Source organism: Emydura macquarii, unplaced genomic scaffold, assembly GCF_026122565.2.
Source record: "Emydura macquarii macquarii isolate MOO-44397 ecotype Brisbane River unplaced genomic scaffold, CSIRO-AGI_Emac_v2 contig_1644, whole genome shotgun sequence".
NCBI lineage: Eukaryota > Metazoa > Chordata > Testudines > Chelidae > Emydura > Emydura macquarii.
Window position 1 is genome coordinate 2424245 of NW_027131781.1, and position 18786 is coordinate 2443030.

Here is an 18786-nt window from a genome sequence, read left to right on the forward strand (position 1 = left end):
GCAAGGTGTTGACCCCTGTCCTCTTTGTCCATGTCTGATAGTTGCCTAAAAAGAACACTCGGTTGTGATACAGCACTTCTCAGAATCCCTCTTATTCTGGTCAACCTTCTTTGTCAATAAAACCTCTTCTGTTGTCCAGAGCTTCATGTAAGCTACTGCTGAGCCCAATGATGGTGTTTGTACACCATTACTGCACTGTCACAAAGCTCATTATTTTGCTTGTGTGAAAGACACTGTGTGAATCTAAATTGTATTCTAAATCCATCCTCAGTAATACTTTCTCTAAGTTTTTGTTCCATCTCCATAATCCTCTGTGGCTAATGCTGAAATGATTATACAGAATGTGACCCCCAGGTTATTCTGGGATTTTTAATTTTTATTAATGTGCGATAAATGGTAACACTGCTTTAAATCCTATCCAGTGGTCCAAGCCATTAAAAATAATTCATTAGTTAAATTACTATGTTTGCTAAAGCATTTTAAAAAAGGTGCTATTGTATCTTTTCCCCCCCACTTGCTATCAATCCAGTAGGATAGTACGAGTATGTGAAGCGTTTCCATGCTCCCTCATAGATAAACTCACTTTTTGAAATGTGCTCAATAGTACTTCGTGTTGTCCAGTAGTCTGATTTTTAATTACTAAAATTGCATGGTCCATATAATGGGAAATAGTCATATTATGCATCTTTGAGCATAAATGTGGTTTTCTTAATTTCTATGTGGTTATTTGGAAGCTTAGCTGTCTAACAATCTGAATATATTTGAAGCCTGATTCTCCGATCTATTAAATCAGCTTAGAGAGCAAATTGCTGACTCCCTAGCACAGGGGAATGCCCACAGTGGTGTCAAACCAGAATAGTGGCTCATACCCCATGTTTGTCCAGGCCACTAATGTACTTAAGGGTGCCTGGGGTGAAGGGGATGTGGCATGGCATGGTGATCTCTGACTGACTGCTGGGACAGGCTTTGGACAGCTGGCATAGAGTAGGCTCAAAGCAGCTCTAATTAAACATAGGCACTGGTGCAGAAGTGACCTCCTTCTTCAGCTGCGTTCACTGGATGTTGGTTGTAGATGACAAGCTGGCCCTTGCTATTTAAATGATATGCATATTTATTAGTTTGGGGATTTGAAGGATTTAACGCTGTAGATTAGATTGACAAATTATCTGATTTTTATCCTCTGTGAAATACAGCATAGCAGAATAAGCATGAACAAATAGTAACACTGCCCCCCTGTGGAATATATAACAAAGTAGAAATGCTGCTCACAGTTGGAAAGCACTGGGCTTACCTGTTGTATACAGAAAGCAAATGAGTTTAGTTTGCTTAAATTTACTGTTTTATGTTTTAATGCAATAGCAGGTTACTAATGTGTCACGGAATGAGCTGTATGCACAAGAAATGAACTTCAGGCATTGTCACAGGGAACAGCTAAGCATGCAGGTAAATCGGAATAAAAAGAACAGGAAGGGATTTGTGCTTTGTATATTTTGTGTTAATCAACAAGCCGGATTACAGATTAGAGTTTGGTTATAAATCACACACTCTAGTCCCATAACAAGAATGCAATATTTCAGTTTTCAATATTTAATTAAATCTAATGTTGCAAGTGTGTGAGTTATCCCTCTGTTAAAAAGAGATAAAAAAAAAATCTCTGCAGTGTTTTTATTGGACTAAAAAGTAATAAGAAATGTCTTCCACTTAAATTGAACTGATTAACATGCATTTTAATCAACAGCCTAATGTTGAGCTATTAAACATTTCTCTTCATGTAGACGCTGATTCTGTTAGATGCTGAGTACCTTCTGTAGAGTGCAAGGTGAAGGTGTCCACGACTTTTCAGGATTGGGGTGACAGTGAGGGAATTACTTGCCTTATGATGGAGTCTCATACACTGCAGAGAAAATGTAAAAGTGAAAAAGCAGGAAATAGGCCTCACAAAATTCACCTAGCCTCTCCTGATGATTTATGAGACACTTACTAAGCCCACCTGAGCAGGCATTCTTTTACCCATTTCTCCCTTTTGTGCCCTACGTCGCATGTAATGTCTATTTTGCAGTATGTTCTGCAGAGGCTTTTATTAGTTAAAATAACTAGATTCTGTAAAGAACACTCAAATATTGATAAATGGTAGTGCAATAAGAAGCTAACTCTTGTTTCAACATTTTGAGAATTTCACTGAATTAAGGAAAACGTAAAACGTCTCACTAAAATATAAAATAAAATAAAATACAATGTCTTACTAATAATGAATTTGCTTTCTACAATTGCAAGGATAATCAATGTCATTTCCTTCCTCCGTTTAGTATGCCAGTTTAGTTTTTTTTAAAAGTTAACTAACATTGAGGGGCTAACTTTTTTTTTAAACGAGGGAGGCTGGCCAATTTAAAACTGAGTCTGCTGTTATGAAATATTTTAGTATACAACAAAATGACTTGGTCATAGTCCCCCAAATTGAGACTCATGCACACCTTACTGTAATAATTCTACTATTAAAGATCTTACTGTGTGCATTGTGAGATGTTACTGTCATAGTAGCTTTAACTCTGAACTTTTGTCAGTTTAAATAGGTCCTTATTCATTTTTTTATATATTTATGAAATGGTCTTTTAATAGTGGGGGGAAAAATTAAAATAGCCAATAAAGAACTTTAATTTGAAAGCATATGTTTCTCATTCTGATAAAGGGTACTATGCTAACTGGAAATATTGCATTTTATTTAAGAAAAGATGGTGAATACATTTGTTCTGGCTCAATAGACATGATTATAGTTACATCTGATGCACTTCAGACATTCAGCATGTTAAAAGGCTATCATGATGCCTCATGCAGATGAAGAGACTTTTACTTTACATCTTTGAACACAGTGGCTGTGTTTCAGACCTCTTTTTTTTTTTTTTTTTTTTTTTTTTATGTTGACAGCCAGGCGATAAAAGTAGCTCTTGAAGTGCTGTCAGCATTGGAGTGTGGACAGGGAAAGATTATATTAAGAACTGTGTGTACTATATTCAGGGGCAAGCACTCGAGTGATGGAGAATCTGAAAGCCCTTTAAATCATATACCTGTAAACACTTTTTGCAAGTGAAACTTATCTAAAGTGAGGCTACAGATAGGTTATAGATTTTATTAACCATGTGTTGGTATTCTGAGTGGTCATTATAATTAGCAGTTCAGACACGTACATTTTCTTCATTTAAGGAACTGGAGACAGAAAATGAAGGTTTGAAAGACCGACTGAGAGAGCTTCAACAGGAACAGAGCATGCTTTTGGACAGAGTCAATGTACTGCAGCTACAACTGAATGAGGTGAAAATAGATTTTGTATAATCACATTTAAACCCTATAACGAACATCTAACTTGCATAATGAAGGTTTCCTTTTGAAGTTGACTTAGTACATAAAAATGGCTTTGTCTCAAGTCTTGAAATGAAAATTTCAATAATTTGCAGTGAACTGCACTTTAAAAAAGGAACCAGGGATTTATTGGTGGGTTGCTAGTTTTCTTAAATCAAGTGTTTCACCAGGAAATCAATAGCCTCTCTGCTCTTATGTATAGCCATCTGTGGGAAATGGAATTACTTAATTTAACTTTAAAAATACCCCTGCTTTGAACTTTAATGTTCTTTGATGAATAACCAGTGCTTGTTTTGAAAGGAATGCATGTGGGAGGGCTGTCGCTCTCAACTTGCGGAAGGATTCTTCATTAGTCATTTTACTTTCTTAGTTTAATGGGTGGCTCAGATACATGTCTGATTAGGGGAGGGGGAAATATAGATAACTAAGCTCTGTCTTTTTTTTTTTTTATTGCTTCCCTGTGAGCCATTCATGTTTTCTCACTGTCTCTTGGCTTTTTGCTGCAATACTGTATATTCATAGGCAAGGCGACCTTTTGATACTGTGGTTGTTTCTAGAATGTGATGAAACGTTGCCGTTAGAAGCAGTTTGAATGATACACGAATCTGAGCAATAGCCTTTACAGTAGATATTATGTCACAATCAAAACTCTAGAGCATGTGATGGTTCATGTTACAGTTCTAGGAACAAATTCTAATCTCAGATGCATGGCGCAGATATTCTACCTTTAATTGTATTGTCCTTTCTGTATTAAAAACACCTGGAAAAAAATCAAACATGATTATCCATTAACTAGTAAATGGATTGCTTCTTGCTCATGGTTTTGATACTTTAGTACTCAAAACTGGTGGGGGTGACTCAGCAGACATGCAACAGTAGGGAGCAAATCTGCAATCAGCAGAAATCAAAACTAAGATACCCAACCTGGGACTCACCCAGCTCTGTCAGAGTGAGTATCTTCCCTCCTCCCTCCCCCCCTTACAGCACTCTAAGTGCTTGTAAAATGGAAAAGGAAAATAAAGCTGGAGTTGATCCATTGTTTACTGGGAACCAGGTTTTGCTCCTGCACTTTCTTAGCAGGTACTTTAAAAACTTAAACCACAGTAATCCAAATAACCCCAAAGTGTGTACATTCTCTCATCAGGTATATGCATAGCTTACTTCCAATGTGCTATAAGCATCCATTGGTATGTTCAGACCTGGTGATCATGATTACAACAAAGTGAACCGTTAACTACTTTGAGCAACAGCACCAAGAGAAACTTGCCCTACCATTTGTTTTCCTCCAAAATCAACGAACCTGTGTTAAATCACTCTGCATAAAGGTTCTTTCACTCAAGAAAGGAGATATACCTCAATAATTGGGAAGCACAATCTGTCTAATTAGCATGCATGTTTCAGATTTGAAAACTACTTAATTCCTGCTTTTTTATGTGGAATATGGCAGACTGCAGGTGCTTCTCTGCCAAAAATTAGAGGAATGTGGAAAACAGATGGAAAGATATGTTGGTAGCAAGGATCATTCTGGAGTGAAATATAGTGATTTTATCAAATACACATGAACCCCTGTAAACATATGACTGAAATGATTTTGTGGGGTGTGGGATTTTGGGTTACCTTCTAGGAGCAAATGGTTGCAGATGATCTTGAAAGTGAGGTAGGACAACTTATTTTTCACCTCCTCCCCTTCACATTTTAATATTAACTTGTAGCTTAAGTAAAATATTTACTTCTCTTAATTCATCTTATTACATTTATTATGATGCGTATTTAGCGGTTTTAATGATTGCCACTTTAAAACTAAAGTGCTACATGTTCACCTTGTAATACAAAAGTTGCACCGCTGTATTTTGTCAGAACAAGTTATTTTCCATTTTTTCCACTTGCGTACAGTGAAGACAATAGCTTCTGAGAGCCCAAATTATATAAATCTATTGTGGCATTGCAGTAGTTATGTAGGTTCCTGGCATCCTCACCATAAAGCTTGTCTCAAGAATGTTCTGTTTAAAGCATTCCAGTGCGTCTTTGAACTAGAGTGTCCATTTCATAGATCTTTCAAGGCTAACGTAGTGACTCTCAGTAACACAGCAGGCTTCTTATGCATGCAGCCATGTTCTCGATGTTTTGTCTGTTATTCATAACATGTACAGATGTTAGTGTCAGAGAAATCTATGAAATTGGGAAGTAAGGGATTCTGAATGCTAACCTCTAGTGGGAGATCCTGTGAAACTTTAACTCTGGATTTTAATAAGTGTTCTAAATGGTTATGGGTCTAGATATAGTGATGGATAGCTGGTTTCCAACACAAAAATCTCTTATTCTTCAGAAAGATGAGCTGAGAAGACTCTTAACAGCCAAGGAAAAACAACAGGAAGAAAGCTTTAGAAGTATTGAAGCTCTGAAATCTAAACTTAGACACTATGAGGTATGCTGTATTTCAACTCAAACAATAAATATATCTCTTCATAAATATTGGGGCAATTATTCCAGTTAAATCCTTGAAAATGAAAATATAATTGTTCTGAAAGTCATCCTATGCTACTTAAACTGTAATTGAAAATTAGGTATCAGCATCTCATTCTGTATGTACAATTAGAACAAAATGAATGTTTTATTTTTATCTAAATTGCTGAAATCTGTTTTTTCATTTCAGGGTGACTATGTGGGCTCTGGAAGTGATTTTAGTAATAGTAAGTATAGTTTATTTTTAGAATTTCTCTTTTAAGTGCATTATGCAATCTGAGAAAATTCAAGTGAAAATGTTGCCCTTCATTTCTGTTTTTCTTTCTGGTCTCATGCTAATCTTAACTATATTTGGATTTAACCTTGTAGGTCTCATTTCTGTACACTCAAATTTATTCTTTGAGGGTAGATGTTCCTGTCCTGAATAGGTATCCAGAACTGATTTTAAAAAAACCACAAAACACAGCAAAGGGTGTTCTAACATTTATCCTCTGACTAGTTGATAGGGAAGGGCATGCATATTCTGTAATAATGGGGGTGCATTTTGGTAAGCCCACTAAAATAAAAAAAATCAATAGTTGATACAAAACAACTTCAATGGTTGTGTTGTAACTATACAAAGATTGTGAACAATATCTAAGATCACTAGTCTTTAGGTTCTTGATTAGTCAAGTTTTCGGTTCAGAATTTATATTGGTGTTTGTTGCTATAGTATCTGAGCTCTTGTACTACTGTATGTAAATTAGTGATGTTAATTATTTTTAAAAAGAGATTTGTGGGCCCCATTTAAAAAGATTTAAAAAGTCCAGTGGTAGTTTTGTAAGTCAATATTATGTATGGGTGGCTGATAGAATATTTATTAAATGTGAATTTCTATACAAATGATTTAAAAGCTTTGGTGCAATCCATATCTACAAGTGTTTTGTAGTGTGTGTTCTTAAGCTGTTGAGCTCTCAGATCACCCCTTTTTTGACTTTAGTATACTTTTAATTTGCAGTTTTGATTACCGCACTAATCTGGGTGAGCACAGCATTAATATTTATGGAGTTTAAAAAAAAAAAAAAAGGAATTCATTACTTGGTCTGTCATGAATCTGTATATAAGTCAGAGGGGACTAGTCATTGAAGTAAGGTGTCCTATGACTATTTCAGAGAAGAGGTTATCTTTTTTGACAATGGGCTTATTTTCTTTGCCTCTCAGAGGCTTGCCTTTTTTAATAGGGTTCACGTGTGAAATAACTAAAGAAGAGTTGGTTCGATATTATTAATTTATGAGCCAAATTAATCTCTGATGCAACTCTGAACAGAACAGAATTAGACCAGGAATTAATTTAGCCCCTAATGTGTATTTTGCTATTTTTAAACTAATATTGTAAATGGTTTTATTCTGTTATTCTAGGGAAAGAAGATATGCTGCTTAAACAGGGTCAAGTATTTGCTACAGAATCACAGGTAAGGTTTACTTTTTGAGACTATATTAACATTTAGTGTGTTGATACTTGTGATGTATCTCTTTCTACACTCATTCCTGGGCATGTAAACAGTGCTTGAAGTAGGTACAGTTGTAAAACAGAAATGTATTCTATAATAAACGCTAAATCTCACTAATTTGTTTTTGTAACTATTGGTGCCCCCTATAGGAAATGTTTTGGCATAGCTGTTTAATTCATGGCTCAATTCAAATGGAGCCTGTTAATGTTGCTGATATGGGACTCAATGTAAAAAGAATTAAAGGAAGGTAATATTATGGGGTTATGGAAAACAGATCCCTGTCTAACTGGGTATCATTTTTGAGATTAAAAATTGGGTTGATTTAAGGTAATAGTGTTTGACTGTGGTATAATTACATTTCTGAAAGGTGTTTGACTGGGTACCCCATGAGATTTTGATTTAAAAAACTAGAATGAGATATAATTAATCCTTTCAATGTGTGCCATGTTAAAAGCTGGCTAGCTGATAGGTCTCAATGTAACTGTAAATGAGGAATCATCAGTCCATCGAGCAGATGTGTTTGTAGTGGGGTCCTGCAGGGATAGGTTCTTCGCCCTATGCTATTTAACACCTTTATCAATGACCTGGAAGAAAACATAAAATCGTCACTAAAAGTTTTCAGAGGAGACAAAAATTGGGGGGGAGTAATAATAAAATAAAGATGACAAATCTGGATCAATCTGGATCACTTGATAACTTAGGCGCATGCGAACAATATGTGTATTAATATGGCTAAATGCGAGTACACGCTACTGGGAACAAAGAATGTAGGCCATACTTACGGATTGGGGACTCTATCCTGGAAGGCAGCGACTGCAGAAAAAGATTTTGCGGTCATGGTGGACAATCCGCTGAACATGAACCCCCAGTGTGCCTTGTGGCCAAAAGGGCTAGTATGATCCTTGGATGCATACACAGGAGAACCTTGAGTAGGAGTAGAGATGTTATTTTACCTCTGTGTATGGGACAATTGGAGATGGTCTGTGGAAGAGCCACGACATTGATTGAAGGGTTAGAAAACTTGCCTTATAGTGATAGACTCAAGGAGCTCAATCTGTTTGCCTTAACAAAGAGAAGGTTAAAGGGGAGAACTGATTAGTCTGTAAGTACCTACATGGGGAATAAATACTGGATAATGCGCTCTTCAGCCTAGCAGAGAAAGGTACAACACAATCCAATGGCTGGAAGTTGAAGCTAGACAAATTCAGACTGTACATTAACAGTGAGAGTAACTAACCATTATCAACCAGGAGTCCTGGTGGGTTCTCTCTCACTGACCATTTTAAAGCCAAGATTGGATGGGGACGTTCTCTGGCCTGTGTTATGTAGGAGGTCAGACTAGATGATCACAGTGGTCCCTTCTGACCTTGGAATCTCTAAATCTATTAATATCTGAAAAGCAATATTTTCCAGTTTTGGCAGCACTGGAGGAGGCCATGTCATAGCATTAAAGTACCATCAGCTGCCTTTCTCCATAGATTTTCTCCTTTAAATTCACCTGAAGTTCAGCATAATTTGATTGTCCATTGAATTCCAGTGAAAACAAACTGCATCTTTATTGCCCAGTTCAATTTATAGTGTCGTCCAGTGGGGATCTTTTCACTGACTCTTATGAGAGTGGGCTCAGTTCCTAAATTATGGAAAACGTACATGCATTCAGTACACTCACATTTATTTTATACTCTATCATCTTCATATTGCTATGCTTCTAGAGATGTTCGAGTGATGGCTATAAGTGAACTTGAAGTTTCTCTGAAATATTAATGATCTGCTAAACTGAGACATACTTAGGTAGAAATAAAATACACTGATTTGGAGAGTTCTTAGGATTTCATTTTTTAAAATTACAAATCAATCCATATTTATTTTGCTGCTGAAGACCTAAGCATAGCTCAGACAGTATAATTGGATAAACTACTTGTTGCTGCTTATATTATTATTCATTAATATTAGTATATAGTGTGTTTAACACTTCATTTTAGCACTAAGTATATTTTAACATTTTATATTGCAGTAGTGCTTAAAGTCACAGCCAGGTTGGGCCACGTCATGCATCATACTGGACAAATGTAATAAATTACAGTCCTTGTCTCAAAGATCCCTGATGGAAAATGGCACCAAAGTGGCAGACCAAAAATTTCTGACAGCTAGATGGCCCGTGTGACATGTTGGCGGCATGTCTAATTCTCGATGGATTGGTGTCCACATCCCATAATTGCCATCACAGTTGGCACTGAACTGGAATCTTTGTTTGAATCTCATCAGAGGCTAAAAAGTATGCAGGGTGAAGACTGAATGTCTCTTGTTAGAGGGAGTCCCTTGACTGGCCAATACTGGCAAAATTGCCTTCTTGCTGCCCATTCATTAATGCCGCAGAGTGTAGCTGTCATACCCCAAGCTTATTGTTCTGATACCTTTTACAGGTAGTACTGCGCATTTAAAAAAACCCGAATGTCTCTTAAAACTAATTACAATCCTAGCTGATGAGCCAGTAATTGTGACCATTTAAAGGAAAAGTGTACAAATAATGTACTGGAACTAGACTTATAGAATCTCTTGGGGGTGGAGGTTGACACTTATACTTTTACTTTATAAAAGCCAAAATATATTTTGAGCTCCTGGTCTAAATTACCTGCATTAATTGTTGCTGCTCACAAACTATAAATTGTTTGTCAATCTGAAATGTATGATGGAGGTAAAGCTTACACGTTTTAGAGAAGCATAGTTAAATAAGTAACATTTGAAAAAATATGAAGAGTAAATTGAACACATTTCTCTTTTTAAGCGTGTATCTATTTCTGTGCCAACAAATCTGCAGACCAAATCTATGCTGAGGCCACTGGAACTATCCCTACCTAACCAATCCTCCAGTTCTGAGAATGAAATTCTAAAGAGAGAGCTAGACAACATGAGACTCTGTTATGGCACGGCAAAAGAAGAAATAAGCAAACTTCAGAAAGAGTTGTCTCATAAGGTAGCTGAATGCAAAGCTTTGGCCTCAGAATGTGAGAGAACCAAGGAGGAATCAGACGGACAGATAAAGCAATTGGAAGATGCTTTAAAAGATGTGCAGAAGAGAATGTTTGACTCAGAAGGCAAAGTAAAGCAAATGCAAACCCACTTTCTTGCACTGAAAGATCACCTGACTAACGAAGCTGCCATAGGAAGCAATAAGTTAACAGATGATCTAAAGGATCAGTTGAAAGACATGAAAGCAAAATATGAAGGAGCTTCTGCAGAAGTAGGCAAGCTACGGAACCAAATCAAGCAAAATGAATTGTTAGTTGCGGAATTTAAGAGAGATGAGGGGAGGCTGGTGGAGGAAAACAAAAGGTTGCAGAAGGAACTTGGTATGTTCGAGATGGAGCGAGAGAAGAGTGGGAGAAATGTCCTGGAGCTACAAGGACAGCTAAAAGAAATGGCAGCGAAGTTAGTCTTCTCTGTACCAGTTGAGAAATTTGAAAATATGAAGAGTTTATTATCATCTGAAGTGAATGAGAAAGCAAAGAAATTAATAGAGAGGGAAAGAGAGTATGAACAACTGCAGGCAGAGTTTCGGCTCTTAAAGAAGGAATTTGAGGGTCAGAAAGCCAAATTTGCTCAGCATGTGAGGCCAGAGGAACATGAACAAATGAGGGGCAGATTTGAGCAAAAAGCTGAAGAACTGGAGAAAACTATTTCTGAATTATTGTTGAAGAATCAGACTTTGCAGAAGGAGGTGGAAAGGGTTCACATGGAGGACAAGCTGCTTAAGCAGCAACTACACTCGCTAACAACTGAGATTAAAAGCCAATATGTGCCTTTAAAACTGAATGAAGAGATGAAAAAAACAAGTGATCTGACTATTAGGGATCTGACCAAAAAGCTTTCTGAAGTAACACAAAAGTACAATGAAAACAAAGCAGAAGTTGAGAAGCTGCTGCTGGAAAAGACCAGTTTAAGTGAGAATGTAAGTCACATCCAGGCTGCGTACGTGTCTCCGGAAAAGCACGAAAAAGAAGTGGCAGCCTTAAAATCCAACATTGTGGAACTTTCAAGACAGTTTGCTGAGCTTCATCACCAATACAATGACGCACAAGCAAAAGTCTGCAAACTAGTGTCTGAAAACACAACTCTGAGGAACACTATGAATGATCAGTATGTACCTGCCATAACGCATGAGGAGATCAAGACAGTCTTGAACAGCACATTAGAAAAGACTAACAGAGAGCTGTCAGATCTGAAAGAGAAAACTGAAGACATAAAGCAAGAATTCATGAGAGTGAATGAAGAGAATGGAACTTTGAGAAAGAAGCTGAGACTGTTACAGAACCACATGCAAACAGAGTATATAAATATAAAAGATCATGAGAGTAAGGTGTCTACTTTAAATAAAAGCATGCAAGAGTTACAGGACAGCAATATTGAGACACTGGCTAAATATAAGAGAGGCCAAGAGGAAATTTTACAGTTACATGCAGAGATTGAAGCCCAGAAGAAGGAACTTGACACAATTCAAGAATGTATTAAGTCAAAATATGCCCCAGTTGCCTCTTTTGAGGAGAGAGAGAGAAACTTTGAAGCCAGGTTGAAAGAACTAAAAAAGCAGTTACTCGAGCAGACACAGAGATGCAGCGAATGGGAGGAGGAGACACAGAAATACAAACAGGAAAATGAAAAGTTAAAGAATGGGTTTTTGTCCATCCAGAATGACTTGCAACAAAATTACATTCTTGCTGAGAAATCACATGAAATGGAAAAAATGTTCACCGGCAAAATGGAAGAACTGAATAAGCAATTGAGAGAATTGCTGCAAAAATATACCGAGATAAAACACGAAAAAGACAAGCTCCAAGAAGAGAGCGCTAAACAGATTTCTGAGGCCCTTGCTGTGCAAACTCGCATGCAAGGTCACTATGTTCCAGGAGAACAGTTTGAAGCCTTGAAGAGAACACTTGGCCACACGATAGAGGACCTAAAAGAAGACCTCAATAATAAGAAGGCATGTTATGACAGAGAACTAGAAAAAGTAAAGGAACTGCAGCAGGAATTAGCGAATCTGCATAACTCTTCAATATCTTTGGCAGAACATGCACAGATGAAAGAAGCATTTGAAAAAGAAATTGTAGCAGTCAAAACTAGCTTGAAAAAGGAGGTGGAAGAAAACCAAGCAAAAAGTGAGGAAATCTCTAAACTCCAGTCTGAGATTCAGAGTACTAAAGAAGCTTTAACTGAACTGGAGAGCAAAGAAGTAGTTGATATGTCAGAGTATAAATCCATGAAAAGTGCTCTACAGACCCAGCTTACTAGCATAGCTGGAAACTTGGCCAGCTTGAATAAAAAATATGAGGAAATGTGTGAAGAGGCTTTGCAAGCCAAAAAGGAAGAGCTTTCTGCAAAAGATGAAAAAGAATTGCTACAGTCAAGAAGCTTCAGCATTGAACAAGAAATTAAGGACCAGAAAGAGAGATGTGATAAATCTTTGACAACAATTACTGACTTGCAAAAAAGAATACAGGAATCTGCAAAGCAAGTGGAAGCAAAAGATAACAAGGTAGGCAGAAAGTGTCAAATATCTTAACAGTGTTAACTGCCTTTGTTTAGATCTAAAGGCCAAATTTTCAAATATAATTACCTAAATAGACTCTCACTTACATGCCTAAGTTTAGGCATGTGAATTTGGGTCAAATTTGCAAAACTGAGGATCTATTTTTTGTGTGATGTTATCCAAAGTGCTATCTAATTCCTTTACTGTTTATTTTGTAAATGAATTGAGGTGTTTCATAACAGAACTATACAGAAAATTTCTGTTTTACTAGAGTTTCCAGGTTCTAAATTTATATTATTCAAATTCAAATAGTCAGACTACATTCACTGGCAGACTTCTTTTTCAGATTACTTTATTTAAAAAAAAAAAAAAGTAATAAGTAGGCTTTTTCATGATTCTCAGCTTCCTTTGTGTGTTGTCTTGTCATTTTTGACACTGCTGCTTGCCAGTTTAACACCAAAAGATATTGGGAAGTCAATGTAAGAAGGAAGATTTAAAGCATCATGAATATGTGATGAAAAAGACTTGCAATTTTCTTAATGCTCTTTGATAAAGATTCCAAATTGTGCCTTTCCATTTTTAATGAAGGTATTTTAGTTTTAAAACAGGAAGCATTATTGTTATATAATGTACTAGGATTAAGGAGCATTGCATTATAACTTTATCCTACAGTATCTTTCTCTATTAATATTCTGTGCACTTTATACCATCCAAAGAACTAGATTTCCATATCTAGTAGTAGTGACTAATATTGTAGTCAAGTGTGTACCGTGTGCACTCTTCCTCTGCAGAATTGGATATCTTTAGGGCAAAATTTCCTTAGGGCGGTCTTGCTTGTGGGCATTCATTGCCCCTGCAAAAAAAGATAAGGGTGATGCCCTGCTTTTTTGAAATCTGGGTTTTCTCTCCAGTGTGAGAATTAGGTAGGTGACTGGTTAAATCATAGGAAGCAGGGAGCAAAATAATAGAATCTGACATATTTTCAAAGCAGCTCTCTTACAATCTTTTCTAGTAACCCTAGCTTGGTGGGCTACACTGAGAAGTCCAAATGTCATGATACTTTCATACACTTGTTGATCTTGCCAACTAATATTCTCTGTTAACTTGTTTAGAAAATGAAACATTATAATCTTTGTATTTCTCTTAAAGATAACAGAGCTGCTGAATGATGTAGAACGACTGAAGCAGGCTCTGAATGGCCTATCTCAGCTTACGTACACCTGTGGGGTTCCCTCAAAGAGACAGAACCAACAGGTGGAAATGCTCCAGCAGCAGGTGAAAACCCTGCAGCAGCAGCTGGCTGTAAGTAATGATATAGAACTTTGCTCCAGAGTTCAGTCATGAGGCGTGTTACTATTTTTGTCAGAAGTGGTGGAATAAGCTTTAATATATGTTGTTTAGGAGCAGGGCAGTGGGGCGGACAGGAAGCTAGGGTCCTCCGAGGAAAAGAATGGCATAGTTTAATGTGCTTTCATTGTGACTGATCATTTTGGAGGTTTCCACTTGCCCCACCTTACCAGTGCCACGAGGAGGAAGCAGTATCTTGGAAAAGCCTGTGCAGAGGAAGTGGACACGAGAAATGATTTATCCGGGGAGACTTCGCTCTTATGATGATCTTTGATTGCAGTATTAATCCAAGATCATTGAATACGTCGTGTGTGCAGTGTCTGCAGTAATACTACTTACTACACATGCCAAGAGTGTACTCCGTGCATATAACACAGAGGAAGGTAGTCTCTGCCCCCAAGGGATTAACAGTCTCAGGGATGTCTACGCAGAAGCTTGGAGAGCACTTCCCAGTGTGGGCACCACTGACGTGTGCTAGCTATTGTGCTAAAAATAGCTAGCAAGCCACACATTGGAGTAAGTGTTTGCAGGCTTGGACACAGCAGCCCAGAGGATACCTCCCAGCACAAGCAGCTGCGTCCAAGCCTGCAAACCCTTACTCCAGTGTGTGACTTGCTGTTATGAGTTGTCCCGTAAATAGCCGCACTGGAGTTCATGGTAGTAAGTACTAGGGCTTCAATATAAATCTGCATAAACGTATCTTTATTCATGTGAGTAGCCCTCTTGATTTCAGTGGAACTACCCATGAGAGTAAAATTACAGCACGTGTATAAATCTGCATAGAAGTGGGTCACATTCCTGGCAGTGTTTGCAGCATTGCCACATAACGGGGCAAAGTGCGTTTAAATTGGGACTTAGGTTAAGGGCCTTTGAACAGAAGTCAAAATCTGTCCTTGTCAAGGAGATTGGTGGTGGTAACCCCTGGGTTGGCGTGGAGATCAGGGTATCTTTTTGATAACCCTATTTCGAGGCAACACCCTTCAAGATGATGTTCACGCTGTAAGGATCTGTTATTCGGTTAGGGTTTTGTAAACGTTAATCTTGAAATTCTAAAGTAAGGTGACACTTAAACAAGTAAGCCAAATCAAACAAGCAAAGCTGTAATTATATGAAGAATTGATGTTAAAAATATTAACTTTCTTCTTTCCTGTTCCCCTATCTTTCTACTTCCAGGATGCTGATAGACAGCACCAAGAAGTAATTTCAATTTATCGGACACATCTTCTTAGTGCTGTGCAGGTATGTTAGCTGGTCTATAAAGATGAAGCTACTCATTTTTGAGGAGTCAGTCCTTTTTTAAAAGAAAATTCTTTATTTCAAAGTAAATGTGTGTGAAATGAGTAGTATCTAATGTCAGTGCTTCCTGTAAGCATATTAAAATAATTTTTAAAAGCCTTTTTGTGGTGCCTATGTATCTCTAGAAGGAAACGGAGATGCAAAATAGCAACGTGGCATGTTGAATTTAGTGTTTGCCTTCATCTTGTCACTTTTTCTGGACATTTTTTATGGAGGAGTTGTATGAGTGTTGGGAACTTTCTCCTGTTCCTCTTGAATAGAGAATATGAATTTATGCAAAGACAAGTAAATTTCCCCCCGAAGTACTGACTGCAGTAACTTACAGTAACATGGTTCAGCTGAGAAACTGGGCAATTTCAGATCCTAAATATGACACTTATACTAGTCACCAGTTATAGCTGGGCACTCTAGATAACTGTGAAGTTGCAAGGTATTCCAGAAGATATGAACAGCAACATCTTTTAATCAAAACTGATTTCAAACTGGAAACTTACCACTGTGCTGCAAAGTTGGAAATTATTAATTAAATTCAGTTTTACCAACTAGATGGTGATTGACCATGCATTCATTTTGAGAGGGTGTTTGTTTTAATTTTAGTCATGAATAATGCAGTCTGTTTTTTAAAAAATTCCTGATTTGGCTTTTCTTCCCCACTTCCAGGGCCACATGGATGAAGATGTTCAAGCTGCCTTGCTCCAGATCATTCGAATGAGACAGGGGCTTGTTTGTTAATATGCTTCAAGCTGGTTCTGTAGAATGGCTGCTGCATCCTGTAGGAGTGCTGTGATTACAGTAGTAGGAACCTTTATCTTATTGTGGTGTGGTAACTGTAGAAAGAACGCACTCCCCTCCCGCCCCAGCAAAAAAAATTATTCCAAGTATGGAAAAAAAGTTAGGAGGCTGAAGTCATCTACCCCTTATAAAACAGAACAATTGGGCAACTACTTCAATTCAAATCAGACACTTCAAATATGTGGATTATAAATTTTGACGAGTTTATTTTACAATTGGTGTACAAGCTGGCAGTCAAAATGATGACATAATAGTTAAATTATTTTAATGTCGGATTGACCATTTTAGAACAAATAAACCATATGCAACACTCCCAAATTGATCTTATTGTTAATTCCCAAAGGGTGAATGACGGTGATCTTAAATTAAAGTGACTGTGGCTGAAAGACTGTAACTGTTTGATATTTTTTTCTTTTAATAGTAAAAATGTGCTTTTTGTGATCCTATTAAGTTGATCAAAATCTGTTGCCAGATTCATAGTAGATCAACTACAGAACAAGGTGGATAGTGTCAAGGTATACAGTGTAGCTTGGCTGGCCAGGTTACATCCTTTATTTAAGTAATTTAAGATTCAGTGCCGTAGCTTTCTGCTGCAGGTACAAATCAGCTTTTTTCCAACAGACACTAACTTTTATGCTTTTTTACAAGAGATATTTTTTCATTAATGCTTTGTAACACTGATTAGGCTAAGAAACAGCAGGACTGGAGTGAATCATGAATGTAGAACAGCATTTTGGTCTCAAATGCAATAGTCTAATTTTTGGTTTTACGTAATTTTTCATACTTTATGCATAAAGTGGATCTAAATTGTTTGAGTAACGCATTTGATAAAGTTGTACATTATCAAATTCAAGTATCAGATGGTCAACCATTTTCCAGCAAAAGCTTGAGGTTTTCCTGTTTTAACACACACTGTAAATTATGTACTATAATCAATTTTTGATTATTTATGGGGAAAGTTGCAAATAATAAGATTCATATAAAGATAAATCTAATTTGGAATTCGCATGTTGAACAAAACAGAGCTTCATATTTTTTTAAGTGAAAGTGCAATAAATGCCAAAGAATGAAATATCTACTACCAAATTTTGTGGAAGAAAATACAAAATTTGGGAACATTCAAAGGAAAATGGCAGTGAAACAAGAGTCTAACCACGAAGTCGCTGTATTTTTAGTGTCTCGTAGAATAAACAGAGTAGGGCCTGACCCTATAAATACTACTTATCAGGTAAAAGGCTCCTTGCTGCCGTGAGTAGTCCCACTAGCTTCATACGACACTTGTCAGTAAGCATTTGCCCATAATTAGTAAATAGGAGGCTGTCATTCTGGCACTGCTGCAGGGCAGGACAGAACAGAATTCAGCTTCTGTATTCCTGAAAATAGGAGACTTTCAAGGTTGTAGAGTAAATTCTATAAGTGCTTGATCTAACAACTGTTCTATTAACTGAGTTTAAAATACAAACCACAAAACTGTACCTTGCAACTTTTAAGCTTCCTGTTTTCCTAGAGTTTAGTCTCTCTGCTCTTGAGCGTGGCCCTCCCGCTGTATCATTGAAATGGCAGCCCCTAAATAATGGAAAAGAGGATATTGAGACGGGTATTTCTAAAACAAACTGCTGTGAAAATTCGTGTTTAATATACTTAGTAAATATTTAGCTATAGTGAGAGGACTGGTCACTCTTGTTTTCCTTCAGTTTCCTAGAGGAGAAGCATGAGTTCACCCCAAGTGTACTTTAGTTTTTAGAAGTTCTTTTCTAATCACATTACTGGAAGCTCTGGTTGGAGAGAAATTGATTGTTTTGATATACTAATACTGGCATATTTTGGTATTGTATTTTCCTTACTGGGAGAAGTTTTATGTATTTTTTTTCTCCTGTATTACATATCAATAAAGTGTTTTATCTTATTGTAATAGTCCATTGGTAAGTGATAAAGCCATATAGTATCTCATAGTTTATTGGCAAAATAGTCTATGGGAAAGAAATACTAGTCTTTATTTTGACAGGAAAAGTGTTTGTGTGGGCGGTGAGGGGCGGGGTTTGCATGTGTGGGTGATTTGCCAAGGCACGTACTGGGATGACCAACTTTTCAGGTGCGTTTTCAGAGTTTGTGAAAGGTATAAAGTGACAGAACTGGATACAGAAATTCAGCAGGGTGAGCATCTACAAAGTGGCCAATCAAAATAAATCTCCTTTGACCACCTCCAAAACTGAGCAGTTTTTTTCCAGTCAATCTTGGACTACTAAGGATACAGCCAACGAACGTGTCAGCTGTCTGGACGGTTTGTGAGGTGGATATGTGTCCATTAAGACCACTGCCTCACTTCTTGGGGGTAAGTGAACAACCTTCACATGCTCACTCCTGATTGCTGCCAAAACAGGCTGGATTTGAACTGGTGACCTGGAGGCAAAAGGCTCTGTGCCCATACCTAGACCCAAATACTAGCTTCATATTCGTTTCCATAATCTATTCAGGCCAGGTCCACGAAGGAAAAGGAGTAAAGGAGGGAGTACAGAA

The 18786-nt window shown here is 37.3% G+C and overlaps 1 protein-coding gene across 3 annotated transcripts in view; it reads left to right on the top strand.

The window, feature by feature from the left end:
• The window catches only part of UACA (uveal autoantigen with coiled-coil domains and ankyrin repeats), a 56985-nt gene extending 38810 nt beyond the window's left edge, over positions 1-18175 (top strand). Inside the window, exons 10-19 of one of the 3 annotated variants that reach the window (XM_067555468.1) lie at positions 1360-1443; positions 3199-3306; positions 4979-5011; positions 5681-5779; positions 6008-6044; positions 7216-7268; positions 10093-12840; positions 13984-14136; positions 15355-15420; positions 16138-18175. In XM_067555468.1, the coding sequence (XP_067411569.1) occupies positions 1360-1443; positions 3199-3306; positions 4979-5011; positions 5681-5779; positions 6008-6044; positions 7216-7268; positions 10093-12840; positions 13984-14136; positions 15355-15420; positions 16138-16209 (3453 nt within the window). In that variant the 3' untranslated portion in view covers positions 16210-18175. The remainder of the gene's footprint in view (positions 1-1359; positions 1444-3198; positions 3307-4978; positions 5012-5680; positions 5780-6007; positions 6045-7215; positions 7269-10092; positions 12841-13983; positions 14137-15354; positions 15421-16137) is intronic. The other 2 variants (XM_067555469.1, XM_067555470.1) reach the window with 2 other exon arrangements.
• Positions 18176-18786: the final 611 nt, after the last annotated feature.